A 20,260-nucleotide genomic window follows, 5' to 3' on the forward strand; every position below is an offset into this window, starting at 1 on the left:
TCAACTAAGGTAAATGTATTAACAATAGAGCAGAAGATATGAACCCAAGGGAAGAAATTCCCATTTTACCTCAGAAGCAATGCTACTTAGGGTCAAGAAGACCTGAGTTCAAATCTAGTCTCAGACATGTACTAGCTGAGCGATCCTGGGCAAGTCATTTAACTTCTAGCTGCCTCAGTTTCCCCCTCTGGAAAAGGAGGATAATAATAGCACCTACCACCTAGGGTTGTTATAAGGATAAAGTGAAATTAAATTTACTAAGACGTTGTAAACCTTAAAGAACTAGATAAATGCCAGGCTTTGTTATCCTTTTTCATGATATCTGATGCCATTGGGATGCCCAATCCATGGAGGATGAGCACTCCCAGACAATGTTGTTATTGTTGGTGGTGGTTGTCTTTTATTCTCAAAGAGGACCATGACATCAGAGTGATGTAGTGACTTGTGCTAAATTGGAGTTCAGAGCCATTTGGGTCCAGTGGCAAGCTATATATCAGGACAACTGGAGATGGCCTCAGATATTTGGGGCAATCAGGGTTAAGTGACTTGCCCAGGGTTACACAGTTAATAAATGTCTGAGGTGAGATTTGAACTCAGGACTTCTTGACTCCAGGTCCAGAGCTCTGTCCACTGCACCACCTAAAGTAGCAAGTTACTTCCCTATATGCCAATGCTCCCATCCTCCTTTCCATGCCTTTCAGCTCTTCCCCCAATAGAAGGTAAGCTTCCTGAGGGCAGGAACTAGCTTTCTTTTTGCTTATATTTGGATCCCCAGCATGCATAAGGCCTAGCATACAGTAAGAGCTTAATAAATGCTTGTTGCTTTCCTTCATTCCTTCTTTCCTTCTATCCTACTAAAAATACAGGTTTGATAAAGTCATCTTTTTCCCATTTGTGACAGAAGAGCAAGTTGTAGACATAAGAAAAGGAGATTTTATCATTTTAATGATTCATTTTAGAACTCCTTTTTAACTTTTTTTCCCCATTGATGGTTATAAAATTAAAAAAAAAAGATAGTGTAGTGTAATGTTCAAAGAGACCTCTCATCCTACCCCCTACACGTGACCCTGGATAACTTACTTAACCTCTCTAAGACTCTAAATTGGTGGGGTGGGGCAGGGGGTAGGATCTGATCTGCCTTGGTAGCAGGACTTCCTCACCTAGATTCCCCTACATTGATGTAATAATAGATTCAGTCCAAAATACAAATGGCAAAAATACATATAGGGCAGCCAGGTGGTACAGTGGATATAGTACTGGTCTTAGAATCAGGAAGATTCATCTTCCTGAGTTCAAATCTGGTCTCAGACACTTACTAGCTGTGTGACCCTAAGCAAGTCGCCTCACCCTGGTTGCCTCAGTTTCCTTATGTGTAAAATGAGCTGGAGAAGGAAAAGGCAAACCACTCCAGTATCTTTGCCAAGAAAACCCCAAATGGGATCACTAAAAATGTTTGAAGGACACCAGATAAATGCATATCCTCTTAAGATCTAAACTCCTTTCCCATAGATGAACCCACTCTTAAAACAGTCCACATGATTTTTGAGTTCTTTGCCTTTGCCTTGTATTGTCCAAGCTTAACATGGACCCTGGCACCATGGTGGGCATTTAATAAAAGCTAGATAACTGACTGAGTAGGTATATTTTTCTCTCAATAGGAAGAAACCCAAAGGACTTTTCTTCATTTCCATTCTAATATTATTATCTGCCCCCCAACATTCAATGAAGATTATGCTTAATTAGGTTCATTTATCTAGGATTAGCCCATCTGACATTCTTTAACTGTTAGAGGCTGAAATTGTCACCCTAAAATAACACAACGACATTTAATTGGAGTCCTTTCTAAGGAAGAATTGTGAAAGAGGTTGTCCAATCATGGTTCTTTGTCTTATCTCCCCTGACTATAAAAGGATGGGGATCTCTTAAATGCATACTAATATACCATAGGTTCAAAAAATATATACTCCTTGACTTACCTGGTCCTTCTCTGGTTTGTCAGAAATGTCATTCAAACTTGAGGAAGTTAAATTCCTAGGAGTCATGGCTGGACTACCTAGAAAGAGAGAGAAGATTGGGTGCCAGTTAAAACAGGTTTATAAAACATATTGAAAGACGAAGACTATAAGTCCGTGCTCTATGATCATGGTAGTAATGGTGGTGGTGGTGATGATGATTTTAGCCATGATCTAAATGGCTTTCCAGATGATTCCTTGTAGGATGTATGAGCATGGTGTATGACAGGCTCAGAAATCTGCATCATTCCATCCTTATTACCCGATTCCATGACAGAAAGTTCCACTAGCAAAGTTAATTTGTTTTTATTTTACATTTTTGCTTCTCCCCAGTCTTTACCTCATCTATTCAGACAGCTAGCCAGCTTTAGCAACTTTGCTCTTACAAAGTTTTTGGAACATGTCACCTTTCTCTCCATCATTATCTCCTCCCTCCATTTTGTTTCTGGCCATGTCTTATTTGAATCATGAAAAGGGTTTATACTGAAATAGTGTTTTCCAGGAGGTTGATACCAGGAAATGAATTTCTGACCAGGGGAATTCAGTCTGCCTTGGTGAAAGAAAGCACCCGAGTGGGTGGACTTTCTGAAGCACTGAAGAAATTTCACACGGTAACCCAGAATGTTTCCATGCCCATACATCATCCAACCTACAAGGTAAGTGATGAAAGGATTATTTCAATTTTGCAGGGGAAGAAAGTCTCAGAGAGGCTGCAATGATTGCTTAGGGCCAGGCCAGTTTGCAAATGTCACAGCTGGGAATTCATGCCTTGTGTTTGTCCGCTTTATGCCACTTACTGCATTTCTGTTGAGAAAAAAAAGCTTGTGTTGACTTTTCTACCTTTGGTCTTGATCGTGCACGCCTTTCTTTATCAGTGAAGAGGTCACCTCCTCAGACTGTACTATGTATACCGTCCACAGAACACGTATACCATATATACATGTACCACACAGTATACTATGGATCTTAGAGAGGCAGCATCATAAAGTAAAGAGTGCACTGGATTTGGAGACAGGAAGACCTGAGTTCAAATTATGATTCACATACTAGTTGTGTGACCCTGGGCAACTTTCTTAAACATCTCTGTGATTCAGCTTCCTCAATCTGTAAAATGATATACATGTATTCAGTGGCTTCTAAGGTCCTTTCCAAAGAGCTTCAAAGAAAGTACTTTAGGAAGCTTGCCTGAGGCTTTCTCACTCTCTTCTCTTCACCACTCACTTTTTTGGGGTATTAGTAATAATCATAACAATAACAACAATAATAACGGCACCTACTTCCCAGGGTTGTTATGAGGATCAAATGAGATAATTGTAAAACACTTAGCACTGTGCCTTGCACATAGTAGATGTTAATAGAAATGTTGTTATTATTATAGCTAGCATTTGTATAGAGCTTTAAGGTTTGCAATATGCTTCACAAATGTCATCTCATTCAGCCCTCTCTCACACAACACTTATCTTGACAGATGAGTGCTATTATTATTCCCATTTTTACAGATAAGAAAAACGAAACAGACAGAAGTTAAATGACTTACTCAGAGTCACACACTAAAAAAGTGACTATGGCTAGATTTGAACTCAGGTCCTCCTGAGTTCAGGTCCAGTACTCTAGTATCTATACTACCTAGCTAAAGGCATAAAATAGATCTCATCAGGATTATTAGATTGGAACATGTCTGCCCAGTAGTATAGCAGTTATAGCCAAAATTATTTGGTGGATCATCATTAAATGAAATTTTCTCAAAAAAAAAAGTTTTTTTAAAAAAAACCTATAAAATGGAAGAGACAATTCAATAGGAAGTGAGATAATGGAAGTCCAGATACCTGACAGTGAATCCTTAGTGCAGACCAAGTTAATCAATAAAGTATTGGACTTCAATTCTGCCAACAAGCCTAAAATATTTAGGCTTACCAAGCAAAAGAATAACTTTTTCAATTTAGGGGATTTGTTCTCTCCCTTACCGCCTTTCTCCAATGCACACACAAGGTGCTGACTAATGCATTCATTATTAATCCCAATGATCCCACCCAGGCAGGCATTCCAAACAAAAGGTCAAGGATTGCAAAATTAGAACAAGGCTTTGCATTGGCTTCCAGAGACTTCTTCAAGTTAAAAACCTAAGCTCTTTCAAGGTGAAAGCCATTCCTTTGTTGCACAAGTGTGAAGCATCTCCTTTGCACAGCAAATCTAGGGAATAGAATTCCTCTTTACTGCATGACCAGTAAATTCATCATCTGCTAGAGAATATGGCAATCCAAGTTTATAAAGGCTAATCAAGTTAGTGATAACACCATACATATGCCCTGCTGTATTTCACAGAGTAAACATGACCTTGAGCTCTCTTGTAAAACTATATAATCTGATGTTTTAAAATATTTTTTATCCTAGGAAAATAAAAATTAAATGTTAAAAAGTCCAGTGACTGGTCCATATTTGAGTCCCTACACCAGCACTCCCTCTTTTATCAGTTCTAGATTGCTATACAGTCCAAGTCCTGAAACTGGGCCAATTTGGGACAATGAGGATAGTGAGATATTGCTGATGAACTGAAAAATGGAAGGAGATTTCAGTAATCGTGTGATTTGGGGTGCAAATTCATCAGCAATTTTGGGATTGTCCTTCCCCTTTCACAAAGTGAAGGGAGCCATAAACACCCACCAATGGGCAAAAAGACAGTAAGTAGACATCCCGCAGTAGAGGCTTCTTTCTTCCTCTTCTCTACCCTTGAGATGAGAATCTTCTTCCAGTTTGAGGCCTGGAACCCAGAGGGGCATGGAGTCAGGGCCCAGGACTGGTGATGGGGGAGGCTGAAGTCAGATCTGAGCAGGGCTGGGCTGGCAATGACCCCCAAACCTCAAAGGTCACTGAGAAGACCTGAAGACTATTCACCCTCCTGTATTCCCCACTTCTCCCCTCACTTCTATAGCTGGTCCCAAGTGGCTCCCAAGGAGGCAAACTCTTCCCCTGATCCTCCCAATGACCTGGGGAGAAGGAGAGCTGCCTGGTCCCTCAGACACCTTCAAAGGAGAAGCCAGACTTTGGGAGAGGGGGACTGCGGTCATTTAACAATGTCCAGACCTCTTAGATACGTTTCACAAACCATGTGGCTTGGGAGAGTAAGACAGAGGACAGCTAATATTTATTTAGTACTTTAAGGTTTGCAAAGCACTTTACAAATATTATCTCACTTGATCTTAACAACTCTGGGAAGTAGGTGCTATCAGTATTCCCATTTTACAAATAGGAAAACAACGGAGGTTGTGCAAGGTTCCGTGGCTACAATAAGGTTAGACTTTGTAGTCAGGCAAAGATTTAAACTCAGGTCTTCCCAACTCCAGAACCAGTGCTTTACCCAGTGGGCCATGTCACTGCTACAGAATAATAAAAATATCAAGGAGTGTACTTGAGAAGGGCAGATCCCAGAAGTGGGAATGGGAACAACAAATCACAGATCTCATTTTGATAGTGTTCCAACACTTTGGAGCTTTGCAGTTTCAGAGAAGATCCTATGATCTAGAGGTGGACGAGCCTTTTAGAGGCTATTTCTCTGGTCTTCAATTTGACAATTAAGACCCACTGACATAAGGTGACTTATTTGAGATTACACAAGTAGTACTTATCAAAGGCAGGATCTTAACCCAGGTCTTCTGACTACAAATCAGGGCTCTTTCCATTGTATCACATCTGTCTCTCCCTATCTCTCTATCTTTCTGTCTCTCTGTCTCTGTCTTTGTCCGTCTCTCTGTCTCGATCTCTCTCCTCTCTCTGTCTCAGTCTCTTTGTCTCTGTCTCTGTCTCTCCCTCTCTTTACCCCAACCCCCAATATCTCCAAGGCTAGTAACAAGAGACACAGATAGGCTCAATCACCTGCCTATCAGCATGGAAACTTTGGCCTGTTCCATTTCTGTCCAAGTCTGGTTAAGCCCTCCTTAGACAGTGTGGTGGCCATTATTAGTGTCAGACTTAATTCAGGGCACCTAGGTGGTACAGGGGATAGAGCACTGGCCCTGAAGTTGGGAGGACCTGTGTTCTTATCTCATGACAGACACTTACTAGCTGTATGACCCTGGGCAAGTCACTTAATTCCAGTTACCTTAAAACATCCAAGGCCATCTCCAGTCATCCTGATGTATATCTTGCCAGTGGACCCAAATGGCTCTGGAGGACAGAGCGAGGCTGGTGACTTGCACAGCCCTCCCTCACTTAAATCTACTTCACTACAAGTCATGACATCACCTCAATGTCATGATCCTCTTTGAGAACAAAAGACAAACGACAGCCAGACTTAATTCAGACATCAAACAACCATTATCCCTCCTTCAGCTCAGAACTCCTGAGCTCAAGTAATCCACCAGCCTCAGACCCTGCAGGAGCAAACCACCACCCTGGCTCACAATGTCTTTCTTCCTTGGATCAGAGAGGGCTCCCTTCTTGACAATCTCTTCCAAGCCTGAGGTTTGGCAGATCAAGGAAAGCACAGAGACATACAGATCTCCCTTGCTGGTTAATTAATTAAACTGACAACCCATTTCCTCCAAGCTTGCAGAAAGCAAAACACAAGTCAGGTGCAGGCTTCCTTTGCCCCTATAGCACCTCAAGTGTCAGCTGGGAACCCTGCCAAATGAATACCTTTGCCAAACCACTGTCATGGTACTTAACATGAGATTAGCCAGATCACATGGAAGGTCAAACGATTTTCTTAAAGATGGTTCAGTGGTTAGAGCTCTGAGCCTGGAATCAGGAGGACCTAAGTTCAAATCCAGCATCAGAAACCTACTCGGGGCACAACTCTGGGGGAGTCACTTCATATCTCTCAGTTTCAGTTTCCTCATCTCTAAAATGGGGATAAAAACAACCTCTTGTTCTCACGGGCTTGTTGTGAGAAGCAAATGAGTTAACACATATAAAATGCTTTGCAAACCTAAAAGTACTCTGTAAATATGTTATTATTAGTTATTATTATTATTATTATGGCTATCTTCACCTGTGTTACCTGTTCAGCAGCATGATGTACATGTGGAAGAAAGGCCTCTCTCTCTCTCTCTCTCTCTCTCTCTCTCTCTCTCTCTCTCTCTCTCTCTCTCTCTCTCTCTCTCCCTCCCCTCCCCTCCAGTTCTCTCTGTCTCTCTGTCTGTCTGTCTGTCTGTCTCTCTCACACACACACACACACACACACACACACACACACCCCTAATTCAGTCAGATTCACCAAATATTAGGACCTTCAAGACTCATCCAAAATCCTTCATTATATTTCAGGAAACTCAAGTCCAGAGATATAAATCAGAACGCAAACATAGATTTGTGTTTTACCTCCAAGTTCAGTGTTCTTTCCACTACATTTCACTGTTGCGCTACAGGTACTTATTATCTCTATTTCATAAATGGAGAGCCTGAGGCACAGGGAAATTATCAGAGATTCAGAAGCACCTTCAGAGGACTACTTCTCTCCCCCAATTGCCTCATCTTAGGGATGGGGATATTGATGCTAAGAGAGGGAAAATGACATAAGGTCACACACACAGTTCATAGCAGAACAGGGCTGAGAATTCAGCTCCTAATTCCTAGTTTGGTGCTCTTTTCACTTGACTGCCACTTTGCTCCATATCAGAGTCAACAGTTGTGCCAGAGCTGAGAGTAGAACCCAAGGCTGAGAACTTCCCACCCTACTCTTTCCATTCCAGTGTTCAGCCTTGGGCCCGTTGACTCTTTTCCATGGAAATATTTATCCAAGATCGACTCACTAGACTCTGTTCAGGCCCTTCTTCCAAATATTCTCCTGCACAACAAAAATGGAAAAGAAAGTCTGCCTGAAAGCCAGGGTTTAATCCACCCCTTCTAGCAGCCTGTTATAACACCCAGATCAAAGAAGAAGGGAGCTAAGATTATAAGTAAAGTTATATCCAGTTGCTATAAACCTCTGAGTAGCATTTCTCTTAACATTTTCAATTTTTAACAAATTATTGATCTTTTTCACATCACCTTCCTTTCCAAATCCATCCTTCCTCTACACCCACAGAGCAATCCCCAGAAGAACTTTTTTTTTGAGAGAGAAATAAAAATCAGCTCAGCAAAACTAACCCAAAAAACCAATGGATCCTGACAATATGTGCAATGTTCCACACCCACATCCCATCCTGGCCCTCTCAATATCCTCTTTGCCCCAACCCCTGAAAAGAAAGGAGGGAGATTCATTTCTTATCTCTCCTTCCTGGTCAAGATGGTCCTATAACAGAGCATTCCATTTCTTCTTTTTCCATCCTTTGGATTTCCAATTTTGACACTGGGTTTGTTGTTGTCCTAATTTTGCTCACATTCCTTTGCATCTGGCTTTCTTGTAGTCTTCATGTTCATCATTTCTGAGCAATATTTTTAGAAACTTTGGGCAAGGTGGTGCCTAGAAGTGCATAGAGGCAGGAACTTGTTGGGGATGCTCCATCGATGGCCAGAAGTTCATTGAATGAATGACTCCTTTCTTTTCATGGCTGTTCCTAAAGGGAACTCCCTAAAGGGGAGGCCAGAAGCATGAAGAAGGTGAATAGATTTCCACTGCACCAATATTAGCATCTCACAGTGTATTCTATCCCCATGCAAGCACATTTCCCATTGCATTTGGCAAAGTCCTTTCATTTTATAATCATGAAAAAGTTGGTTGGTTGCACTATCATGTATTCCACACATATATTTCACACACATACACTTGTGTGGGTATACAATTATTTGCTATTTTGCAAATGAGGAAATTGAGGCTTAGAGAGGTGACATAACAGGGTCATTCAGTTAATAAATGTTACAGCCAGAATTTGAACTTCCAACCCAGGTCTCCTGCCTCTAAACACAATGTCATACCACAATGTTTTCAGTTTCCAAAACAGGTAGCTTCATTCTCAGCTATATTTGTCAAGTTTCTTTGTTTTTTAACCATAAAAACTCTGAGGAACATAATATTCCAATTTTTCACTTTTTATTGATATCTTTTGTTTTCACATCTTCTACATGTTCCAATAAAATCTTTTTCTCCATTTAAATAGGACAGTTGTTTTATAACAAAATGCATTGTAGTGATGAGTCTTTGTATTCACTTAGGGTTAGTGTAACTTCTGTTTTAAACTCTGTAGATAAGAGGTTAAGGAAGGAAGAAAATGGGTCACTAATAATGTCATGGTTTATTTAAACAAACAAACTGTAGATACTTCTCTCTGGGATACAATTATACTTTGAAAAGTGTTCTATGAACTGCCAAGTGTATTGAGGTTTATGCAATATTCTTTGTGGTTTTAGATTGCACATCAGGGTCACTTGTCAATGTTTCTTCCTTTGGACTTATTTTAAGAAATATTTGCTTTTCAGAAAATAATAAACATGTTCTAAAAGAAAAAAAATCTTCTTCTCCCCTAAGACCCAGGTTAAACAAAGAATAAAAAAAGATTTTTTAAATGTTCAATGACACAAAAACATTACATCAGTCCAGCATTATGTGTAATGTTTCATACTCATAGTTCCCAATTTCAGCAAAGAAGTCATATCTCCTTGGGCAGTCAATATTGGTCATTATAATTTGACAGCATTCAGTTTTGATTGTTGTTGTCATTGTTCTTTCCATTAATATTTTTTAGATTGTGTTCCTCCTTCTGCCCTTTTCATTTTGCTTCAGTTCATATAATTCTTCCCATGCATTTCTTTAGTTTCACATTTACAGTTTCTAATAATGCAGTCAGATTTTATTGCATTCAGAAATTTACAATTTGGTTAGCCCTTCCTCAGTGGAGATGCATGGAAATGTCTGTTCTCCATTCTTTGTTACTACAAAAAAAATCTGCTACAAATATTTCAACACATAGTAAATTTTCTCTTATTAGCATTAACCTCCTTGGGGTATAGGCCTCACCGTGAGATCTCTGGGTCAAAAAGATATGGACAGGGGGCAGCTAGGTGGCACAGTGGATAAAGCATTGGCCTTGGATTCAGGAGGACCTGAGTTCAAATTGCGCCTCAGACACTTGACACTTACTAGCTGTGTGACCCTGGCCAAGTCACTTAACCCTCATTCCCCCTCAAAAAAATAAATAAATAAAAATAAAAAAGATATGGATGCTTTAGACACTTTGGAGCAAAATTCCGAACTGCTCTCCAGAATAATTAGACCAATTCACAGCTCTACCAAAAATGGACCAGTCTTATACAAACACTTCAATATTGACCATTCCTATCTTTTATCTTTTTTTTTTTTGCAGGTTTGGAAATATGGGATACCACCTCACAGTTGTTCTGATTAGCATTGCTCTTATCTGCAATCTAAAAAAGGCTTAGACATGGTTGTTAATAGCTTCCAATTCTTCTTTAGAGAGCTATTTGTTTATGTTCTTTCATTACTTTTAATACATATATTTGCCTTAGCTCCCTACCTATCTTGAATATCACTTATCAAATATGTATTGATGCAAAGAGCTTTTTTCCTAATCAAACCTTTACGTTCTTTTCAAACTTGAGTTAATTATTTTGTACAAATTCTTTGTGATCATCTCTATCCATTACTTGGGTAAGAATTGTTCCATAACCAATCATTACTATATAAGTTATATAATCTGGTTATATTTTAGTTTTAAAAAGATCTATTCTGTACTAGCTGTGTGACTTTGGGCAAGTCACTTAACCCTCATTCCCCCGCAAAAAAAAAGATATAGATATATATCTATCTATCTATATATCTATCTATATATCTATATCTATATATATATATATATATATATATAGAGAGAGAGAGAGAGAGAGAGAGAGAGAGAGAGAGAGAGAGAGAGAGAGAGAGAGAAAGATAGATAGATTCTGGTAAGGCATCTATTTTTTAACTTCTCATGGTATATGGTAAACAAGGGTGGTCTGATTTCTGCCAAATTTCTTTCCTGTTTTCCTAGCAATTCCTGCCAAGTAGGGAGTTCTTCTCTAGGTGATTTATGTTGTTTATCAAATTCTATCTTAGAATTCACCCAAATGCTTTACACAGAAGAAACTTGTGTTCCCCCTTATTCCACTCCCCCCAAAATATTTAGCTTAAGATGAGAAATTTTTGAATTTGAAAGAACCATTTAGCCCCCTCACTGATATAGACAAAGAGCTAAGAACAAGAGTAGATGTGACTTGGCCAAGGTCACAAAGAAAACAGCCAGTTTGTGAACACAAGTCTTCTTCTTCCAAACCCAAACCTCTTTTTCCTTTACTATCCTGTCTCTCATAAATCCTCATATTGCTCTTTTTTTACTCATAAGAAAAGTAATTTATGAGCATGAAATTCCAAGCATCCAGACAACTCAAAACCAATTTCATCTTCAGAGTAACAACTTGGCAGGTACACATTGTTTCAGAGAAAAAATATTTGCTGTGCAAAATTTGAAAACATTATTTTTCCGTAACACACATGTAGCAATTGATAAATCTGGCAAGCAGTTTGCAATCACTTCTATTAAACACACTGAAAGACATGGAAAGAGCTTACAAGATAAGGTATATTTAAATGTAATTATGTAAATGATGAAAATGTATACAAGCAAAGCACCTATATAAATGAACCATGGGTTTCATTCAAAACAGATTAAACACCACATGGCTCAGACTAAAGAATTTAAAGGGGATATAGCAAAGGAGAATAGAAGCCAATTAACACTGCATGCCAATAGTATCACATCTGAGATTTCATGGGCATCACCAAATTCAAAGTTTCAAATAGTCAGGACTCTAAAATAAAATTAAAATAGCACCTGAAGGGGCAGCTAGGTGGCGCAGTGGATAAAGCAGCGGCCCTGGATTCAGGAGGACCTGAGTTCAAAGTTGGCCTCAGACACTTGACACTTACTAGCTGTGTGACCTTGGGCAAGTCACTTAACCCTCATTGCCCCACCCAAAAAAAATAGCACCCGAAGATCTCAAACGGTATTATAAAAGATAAAAGAATAGATGGAGTAAATAGTCTAGGAATACATTAACTCAATAAGCCAGTGTTTGATAAACCCAAGAACTGTTCTTTGCACAGGACACACCATCTCCTACCTCTGGGCATTCCTACTGGCTGTGTCCCATGCCTGGTATGTCCTGCCTCCTGACTTCCCTGGCTTCCTCCAAGTTTCAGTTAAAGTTGTATCAGATTCTGCAAGAAGCCCTTCTCAGTTCTCCTTAATCTTAAGGCCTCTGGGATAATTATTTGCCTATTGTCTCCCCATTAGACTCTGAGTTCCTTAAAAACAAGGGCTGGTTTTCCCCCCTTTCTTTCTGTCCTGAGTACTTAGCACAGTGTCTGACATATAGTAAATATTTAATAAATGCTTGTTGACTTGGTGATAGACATAGCATATGAGTGGAAAGCAGTTTGCCCTCTCCAAAAATGGTTTAAACTAGTATCTTCTACCAAATGCCATAAATTAGCCAAATGTATAATGCATTTAAGTCTAAAAAGTCCCATGTTTTTAATGGAGAAAAATAGGTGGTGGAAGTATCTTTCACAACTATGGTGAAGGGAAGGCTTTTTTTTTTTAACAAGATAAAGGCTAGAGGAGATCATAAAATATTTTCAATAGATAATTTCCATTTCATAAATTGAAAAGCCTTTGCTTGAACAAAATAAATGCACCTATGATAAGAAGTCCAATGGGAGACTGGGAGATATCTTTGCATCAATTATCTCTGAAAACTTATGAAATTCAAGATATGTAAGAAATTAACACAAACATGAAAGATGGAATCATTCCCCTCCAGATATGTGGTTAAAGGATATGAAAGAACAGTTCACAAAAGAACCAACAACTACTAACAACCACATGAGAGATTATTTCAAATGACTAATAATAATAATGATAATCAGACTTTGAGAGATAGAAGGGCCCTACATGTTTTTATCCATGGGGTCACAAAGAGTTGAATACAACTGAACAACCGAACAACAAAAATAATAACAATTCTGAGGTTTCCTCTCACATCTTACTCCCCAAATTGGCAAAAAAAAAATGAATAAGATATAAATAAGGTATATGGGAAGACAGGCACAGTAATACATTAATTATGGAGCTACGAATGGAATTTTGTTTTTTTGTTTGGTTGGTTGGGTTTTTTTGCGGGGCAATTGGGGTTAAGTGACTTGCCCAGGGTCACGCAGCTAGTAAGTGTTGTGTCTGAGGTCGGATTTGAACTCAGATACTCCTGAATCCAGAGCTGGTGCTCTATCCACTTCGCCATCTAGCTGCCCCTGGAATTTTGTTTTAAAAAGTTAGTAATGTGTCTATGCCCTTTGATGCAGAGATCTCACTGGTGGTCATAGACAGTGAGAAAAGTACCTTATATATCAAAATATTTATAGCTACTCTTTTTGAGTAATAAAGAAATGGAAATAAAGTACATGTTAATTAATTGGACCCTAAGAAAAATTCATATGAAGAATCTCGTGCAGCATAGAAAATGTAACTGATGAAGGGAGAAGTAACTAGACCAGGAAAATTATATAAACACAATTACTATGATGACCTAAACAGAAAGAACAACAAAGAAGAAAGAAACCAAATGCTGAATCCTTTAAATGACCAAGCTTTGCCTGGGAGAAGAGATGAGAAAATGTTGCCTCCCTACCCAGGAAGACTTATATGAACTGATGCAGAATGAAGAGAAAAGAATGAGATCTTGCATATACACTGAAAGACCTGGGAATTCTAATCAGTGTGATGTCCAACCAGGATTCCAGAGGTGTAATGATGAAAGGAATTTACCCACCTCCTGAAGGAGAGGTGAAGGGCTCAGAGTGAAGAATGAGACACATGTGGGGAGGAAACAAACAGACAGAGACAGAGAGAGAGAGTTGATTCAGAGATAACATATAGAGATTAAGAGACTGATAGAAGAGATAGATGGAAAGATAAATAAAAGATAGATGATATACATGACAGATAAATAAAAGATAGATGACAAAGATTGATAGATGATTGATAGACAAATGGACAGAGATGTGACAGATAGATAATAGATGAAAGAGGAGAAAGAGAGATCCTTTTAGATATAGATAATGCAGACATTTGTTTGGCTAAAACTATAATGTTTATAAGAGAGGTTTGGTTTTGTTTTTCTTTTCTCAAAGACCAAGGATGGGGTGTATCGAGGGAGAGAAAACAATTTTTTGCTCATTGAAAAAATAAAATTTAATTTAAAAAGAAAAAAAAACAAAACAAAAAAATATGCCTTCCTACTTTTCATTGGCAAGGTGTGGGGCCTATGAGTGGGGATGATGCATTTCTTGTGGATGTGTCCATTGGGTTTCGCTGAATTGTCCAGGCTACTGTTTGAAGTTGCTGGTTGTTTTTTTCTTTTAATCTTTCCTAAAGTTGATTGGGTAGTGACCATTTGTATTTAGAAATGAATGCAAAGTAATAAGAAAAATTTCATTTCTAGGGCAACCACTCCTATCACAGTCTAAATAAATATACAAAATTTATCTCTGAGGAGCCTTTGGATAGATTTTGAATAAAGAAGCCCACTTGGAAAGATTTTATAACTGAGTGAAAACTGCTTTTTGTTTGTTTGTTTAATGGAAACCTGGTGTCAGGTCTCCTCTCTTAGCTGATGCTACTATAAACACAGCTATTCAGAGCTCATTTCCTACCGAGGGGAGAAACTGCGGATGCACTCCAGGAGCAGCCTGCCTTGGAAAGCCTTAGGCTTAGAGCTAATAGAAGGGAGGAAGTTTGTAACCAGCCCAGAACTAACAGGCCTTGTGAAGGCTGCCAAGCTGGCTTGGAGCCTGACACCCTGCAGTGGACATGACTGTGAAAAGTAGGAAAGAAAAAGAGAGAAATCCCAGGGGGGAGAAGCATGAGCTGGGGCTGGGGGAGCAAAGGACGTTGAGAAAGAACCGCAGCCTGCTGGGAATCAGGGAAGCCGAGGGCGAGGTGAGGAGAGGTCTCCAGGAGGTAAAAGCTGGAGGGGGACTGGTTTGGAAAGGGATAAAGATTGTGAGGCAAAAGTCTCTGATAAGCATCTAAGCATGTGGTTTGGCCCACAGCTGAAATCATTCCGACTTTGTGGAGCAAAGATAGAGGGGAGAAATCTTTACTGGCTCCAAAGCCTAAGTTGAAGCATATTCCTTCTTACCACAGGAAGCTTGGCACTGGGTGAAAGGCAAGGGGTGAATAGAGCAGCAAATTAATAGGCAACAACTCTCACCTCCTCACTCATCTGCCCCTTCCAAGCTGCCCCTGCGGTTTGAGTTGAGCCTAGACAACAAACTTCACGGTTACAAATGTCCTCTGGGAAACTGGGAGTGATGCAGGACTGATACAAGAGTTTGCATCTCCCCTAGAATCTACAGACAATTAATCTGGGAAGGGTCTGTATGTGTACAGAGGAACCTTTGACCGAATGGGCCTCTTCCCTAGGATGGAACCAAAACAGACTCTAGTCCTTCTTCCTCTGCCATTAGTTCCTGAGTAAGATATCCACCGACACCATGGTCTTGTGTAACATTTACCCTTATCTCAGTGTTACAGTTATTAACAGTATAATTGAAAGTGTTCTTAATAAGGCCACAGCTGACCATTCAACATCAATCTAGTAATCATTTCCCAATGATCTTTCTGGATTTCTCCACAGATACTCAGTCGTGATGGATCTCCTAGTAATTTTTCACTTGAACTTCCATGATGACACTTTTCTCTTCCTACACCTCTCGAATTGCTCTTTGAACATCAGTTCTAGATTTCCTGCTTCCTGAAGCCTTTAGTTAGATGCTGTAAAGTGACCCCCTTCCAGCATGTGTGTGTGTGTCATTATATATATATATATATATATATATATATATATATATATATATATATGTGTGTGTGTGTGTGTGTGTGTGTGTGTGACATATATATGTATGTATGTATGTATATGTGTGTGCATATACATACACAATACATGTGTGTATAGATATATAGCTATAGATATGTATTATTTATATATATGTATAATGATGTACATGTATGTGCCTAATTTTTATATATCCAATTTTATATGATATACCATATATATATAAATATCCAATTTTATATATAATTGGGTATGTTGTACAGTTGTGTCCAACTCTTTATGACCCCATTTGAGATTTTCTTTTGTAAAATTATAAAAGTATTTTATTATTTTCCAGTTACATGTATAGTTTTCAACATTTGTTCTCATAAGATTTTTAGTTCCAAATTTTTCTCCCTCCCTCCCTTCCCCCATCCCCAAAACAGAAAGCAATTGGATATAGGTTATATATTTACAGTCACATTAAACATATTTCTGCATTAGTCATGTCGTGAAAGAAGAATCAGAACAAAAAGGGAAAACTCAAAAAACAAAAACAAAAGTAGGAACAACATGGTTCAATCTGCATTCAGAATCCACAGTTCTTTTTTTTGGAAGTGGAGAACATTTTCCACCATGAGTTCTTTCGAATTGTCTTTAATCATTGTATTGCTGAGAAGAGCTAAGTCTGTCATGGTTGGTCATCACACAATGTTGCTGTTACTGTGTACAATGTTCTCCTGGTTCTGCTCACTTCACTCAGCATCAGTCCATTTAGGATTTTCTTGACAAAGATACTAGAGTGGTTTGCCATTTCCTTCTCCAGCTCATTTTATAGATGAGGAAAGTGAGGCAAATAGGGTTAAATGACTTGTCTAGGGTCACACAGCTAGCCAGTGTAGGAGGCCACATTTGAACTCAAGAAGATGAGTCTTTCTGACTTTAGACCTGGCATTCTATTCACTCAGCCACCTAGCTGCCCTCTACCATAACTCAAAGCTTTGTGACCTTTCACAAGGGAGGTGCCAATTCCATAGGAACACAGCTTTAGAAAAGGCCTTAGATATTATTTAATCCAGGGGTTCTTAAAGTGGTGTCCCTGTGTTTTTGTTTGAATGTGTTTATAACTATTTCAATAAAGTTTAGTTTCATTTGCAATGATTTTTTTTGCATTTAAAAACATTATTCTGAAAAGGGGTCCATGGGCTTTACCAGACAATAGCCAAAGGAGTTCTTGATCCAAAAAGGGTTAAGAAACCCTATCTAACCTCATCATTTTACATATGAGGAAACTAAAGCCCATAGAAGTGAAGAGATTTGTCCAATGATAGTAGGTAGTCATTGTCCAGGATTTGAACTCGGCTCCTCTGGCTTCTTAGGAGCACTCTGGTCACCATAACTGGCTGACTCACAGTTCCTGCTATCTTTTGAGATGAGAGAGGGATTGGGATTGGGAGTGTGGATTCACTGGCAGAGGGAATTCCCATTGAAGGAAACATCTCCCAATCTAGGCCAGCACTATCTCAGGAACTTGAAATCTTAAAGGCTATTGAGGAATAAAGCAATTCATCTAATGCCATAAAACAAGTGTGTGTCAGAGATGGGACTCGAAACCAGGTTTTCCTGACTTCTGTCTCTCTAGATACAGGCTGCCTCTCACCTTTTTTTTTTTTTCAGGGCAATGAGGGTTAAGTGACTTGCCCAGGGTCACACAGCTAGTAAGTGTCAAGTGTCTGAGGCCAGCTTTGAACTCAGGTCCTCCTGAACCCAAGGCCACTGCTTTATCCACTGCACCACCTAGCTGCCCCTGCTTCTCACCTTTTGACATAAATCTTCTCCTTTGGAAAGCCCAAAAGCATTTCCTCTCTCCCCAAAAGGGTGACGAAGGGATGATGGAATCCCATCAGCTGGGAAATATTTGTGTTTATGGAGGTCTGGACTGGGAAAGTCAACAATAGGCTTCTTGAGAGATTTGTGGTCTTTCCTACAGTAGAGAATGCACCAACACATAAGTAAACACATAGACACAGGGCTGTACAGGGGAATTCTTTGTCTTATGTTATACACCCTACTCTTCCCTTCCCAAAAAGGACCAGCAGAGAAAATGTATATTTTCTATATAGCCAAAGCAATATTCTCAGCAAATCTCTACTCCCATGCTAAATCACCAGTGGGCCGGCCATATCCAATATGGATCAGAGAAGAACTGAATGAACCTGGAGCTCTTTGGCGATGTTCCAAAAGGCAGGCCCCCTACCCACCCCAAGGCCCCTTCCCATGTTTCTGCAAACCCTAGAGCAGGAATTTCCAGCCTTCTCAAACATCAGAATAATGTCCTAGATTGTGCGTTTTAGGTCAACTTACTTGTCCTAGAGTATGTACACATGAATTTTGATCATTTGGGGCAACATGTCCAACTTAGTGAAAAGTCAAGAACTGTACAATATTTTGCCTCTTTATTCCTAGCACCTGATACAACGCTTGACACATAACCAGCACTAAATAAATGCTTGTCAATGGATGGAATGAAATTGAGTCTTATTGGCCTTAACCTAGCTTGAGGCTTCTACAGACCCTAAGAGGTTTTACTTTAATAAGGAGAAAAGGATATGGAAAATCAGCCTTCCTCTCTCTGTGTGTCTCTGTCTCTTTTCCTCTCTTTGCCCCATACCACTCTCTTTGTGCGTGTGTGTATACCCACATACATATATGTGCTATGAATGTGCACACACATGGATGTGTTGTGTTACACATTGTATATGTATATATGTGTACATACTGCAGTGAGAGCATTGTGGGCTCATGCCGAGGACAGAGATTCAGAACCATCCACTGCCAGCCCCTTCTCTCAGGAATCTAAAGTAAAAGAATGGTAGAAACACTAACAACCAGCACACTAGAAGTTTGCCCTCTCTATCAAACATGCATGCATACATATACATGTGCACATACAGATACAGGGATAGACACGTACATGTATGCATAAATGTACATGCATGTGTACACATGGGGATAGTTAAGTATCCATTCCAATATCTACAGATAGATCTATTTAGATATCGAATCGATAGATATCAATAGAGCTAAAGTTATATAAATATCTGTCTATTTACCTATAGTGTGTTTGTGTGCCTAGTCACTCAGGGTAAGAGTTAGGAAGAACTACAAATCTCAGAGGTCATTGCATCCAGCCTACCCACTTTGAGAGGGGTAGAGGCAGATAGATAGACAGACAGAGATGCAGAGACAGAGACAAATACCAAGACAGAAGAAGAAATAGAGATAGAGGGGGGAGAGAGAGACAGAGACAGAGACAGAGAGAGACAGAGAGACAGGGACAGACACAGAAACACAGACAGATACCAAGACAGAGAGGTAGAAATAGAGGGAGAGGGAGAGAGACAGATACAGAGAGACAGGCAGATACCAATTCAGAGAAGTAGAGAGAAAGAGAGAGAGAGAGGACAGAGACACAGACACAGAAGGCAGACACAGAGAGAAAGAGACACATAAGACGGGAGAGATGCTTCTGCCACATCCTGGTTATATAAACCTGGACAAGTCATTTGAACTCTTTGATGCTTTAGGCAACTCTAAGATGCATTCATAAAAAGAGTGTCTCACATCAATGAAATGAAATCCCAGGTCTTTTGATAGAGTGGGAAGCATCTTAAGAGCCAAAGGTATAGGACTATGGAAAAAGCACTGGTTCTGGAGTCAGAGGACCCGAGTTCAAATCTCACCTCTAATGCTTACTGGTCTGTGACCTCAGAAGAGTGACTTAGCCCACACAGGCTATTTGTAAAATAATTTGGGTATAACTACTTAGCTTCTGCAGTCCAGATCCATTATTGTCTCATTCTGTGGTCCTAAACAGTGCTATTAGAGCAGGTTTAACATTCTCTCCAGCTCTTGTTGTTGTTTAGTCATATCTAATTCTTTGTGACCCTATAGACCACAGCACGCCAGGTGCTTCTATCCTCCACTGTCTCCCAGAGTCCATCCAAACTCATGTTCATCGTTTCCATGACACTATCTATCCATCTCCTTTTGCCTTCAATCTTTCATAATGATTAATCTGTCTACTATGGAAAGAGAAAACCTCTTCCAGCAGAATGATCATAAATTTCTATCCATCTTCTCCAAATGGAAGAATTTTAAAGTAGAGATTTATTGGTGAGGTCATTTAGTTCAAATTTCCACCCAAAACAGAAATCCTCTCTCCAACAGACCTGACAGATAGTCAACATCTAGCCTCAGATTAAACCCTTCCTGTGATGGGAAACTCACTCCCTACTTTGTGAGATCGAATTTCATTGTCAAAGAGCTGCGAATGTTACAGAGTTCTTTCCAAGGGAAAATCTTTTGCACTCCAACTTCTACCAGTTGTTGAAGTTGTGCTGACTGAAGCCACACAGAATAAAGTTGACTCCATATTCCAGATGTCAGCC

The 20,260-nt window shown here is 39.5% G+C and overlaps 1 protein-coding gene across 6 annotated transcripts in view; it reads right to left on the reverse strand.

Moving 5' to 3' along the window:
- The window catches only part of SLC4A4 (solute carrier family 4 member 4), a 432,216-nt gene that overhangs the window by 174,447 nt on the left and 237,509 nt on the right, over positions 1–20,260 (reverse strand). For all 6 annotated transcript variants that reach the window (XM_043971103.1, XM_043971104.1, XM_043971100.1 and 3 more), the window contains one exon: positions 1,977–2,053. In XM_043971103.1, coding sequence (XP_043827038.1) covers positions 1,977–2,053 — 77 coding nt within the window. The remainder of the gene's footprint in view (positions 1–1,976; positions 2,054–20,260) is intronic.

This window comes from Dromiciops gliroides, chromosome 6 (genome assembly GCF_019393635.1).
Source record: "Dromiciops gliroides isolate mDroGli1 chromosome 6, mDroGli1.pri, whole genome shotgun sequence".
In the NCBI taxonomy this organism is placed as follows: Eukaryota; Metazoa; Chordata; class Mammalia; order Microbiotheria; family Microbiotheriidae; genus Dromiciops; species Dromiciops gliroides.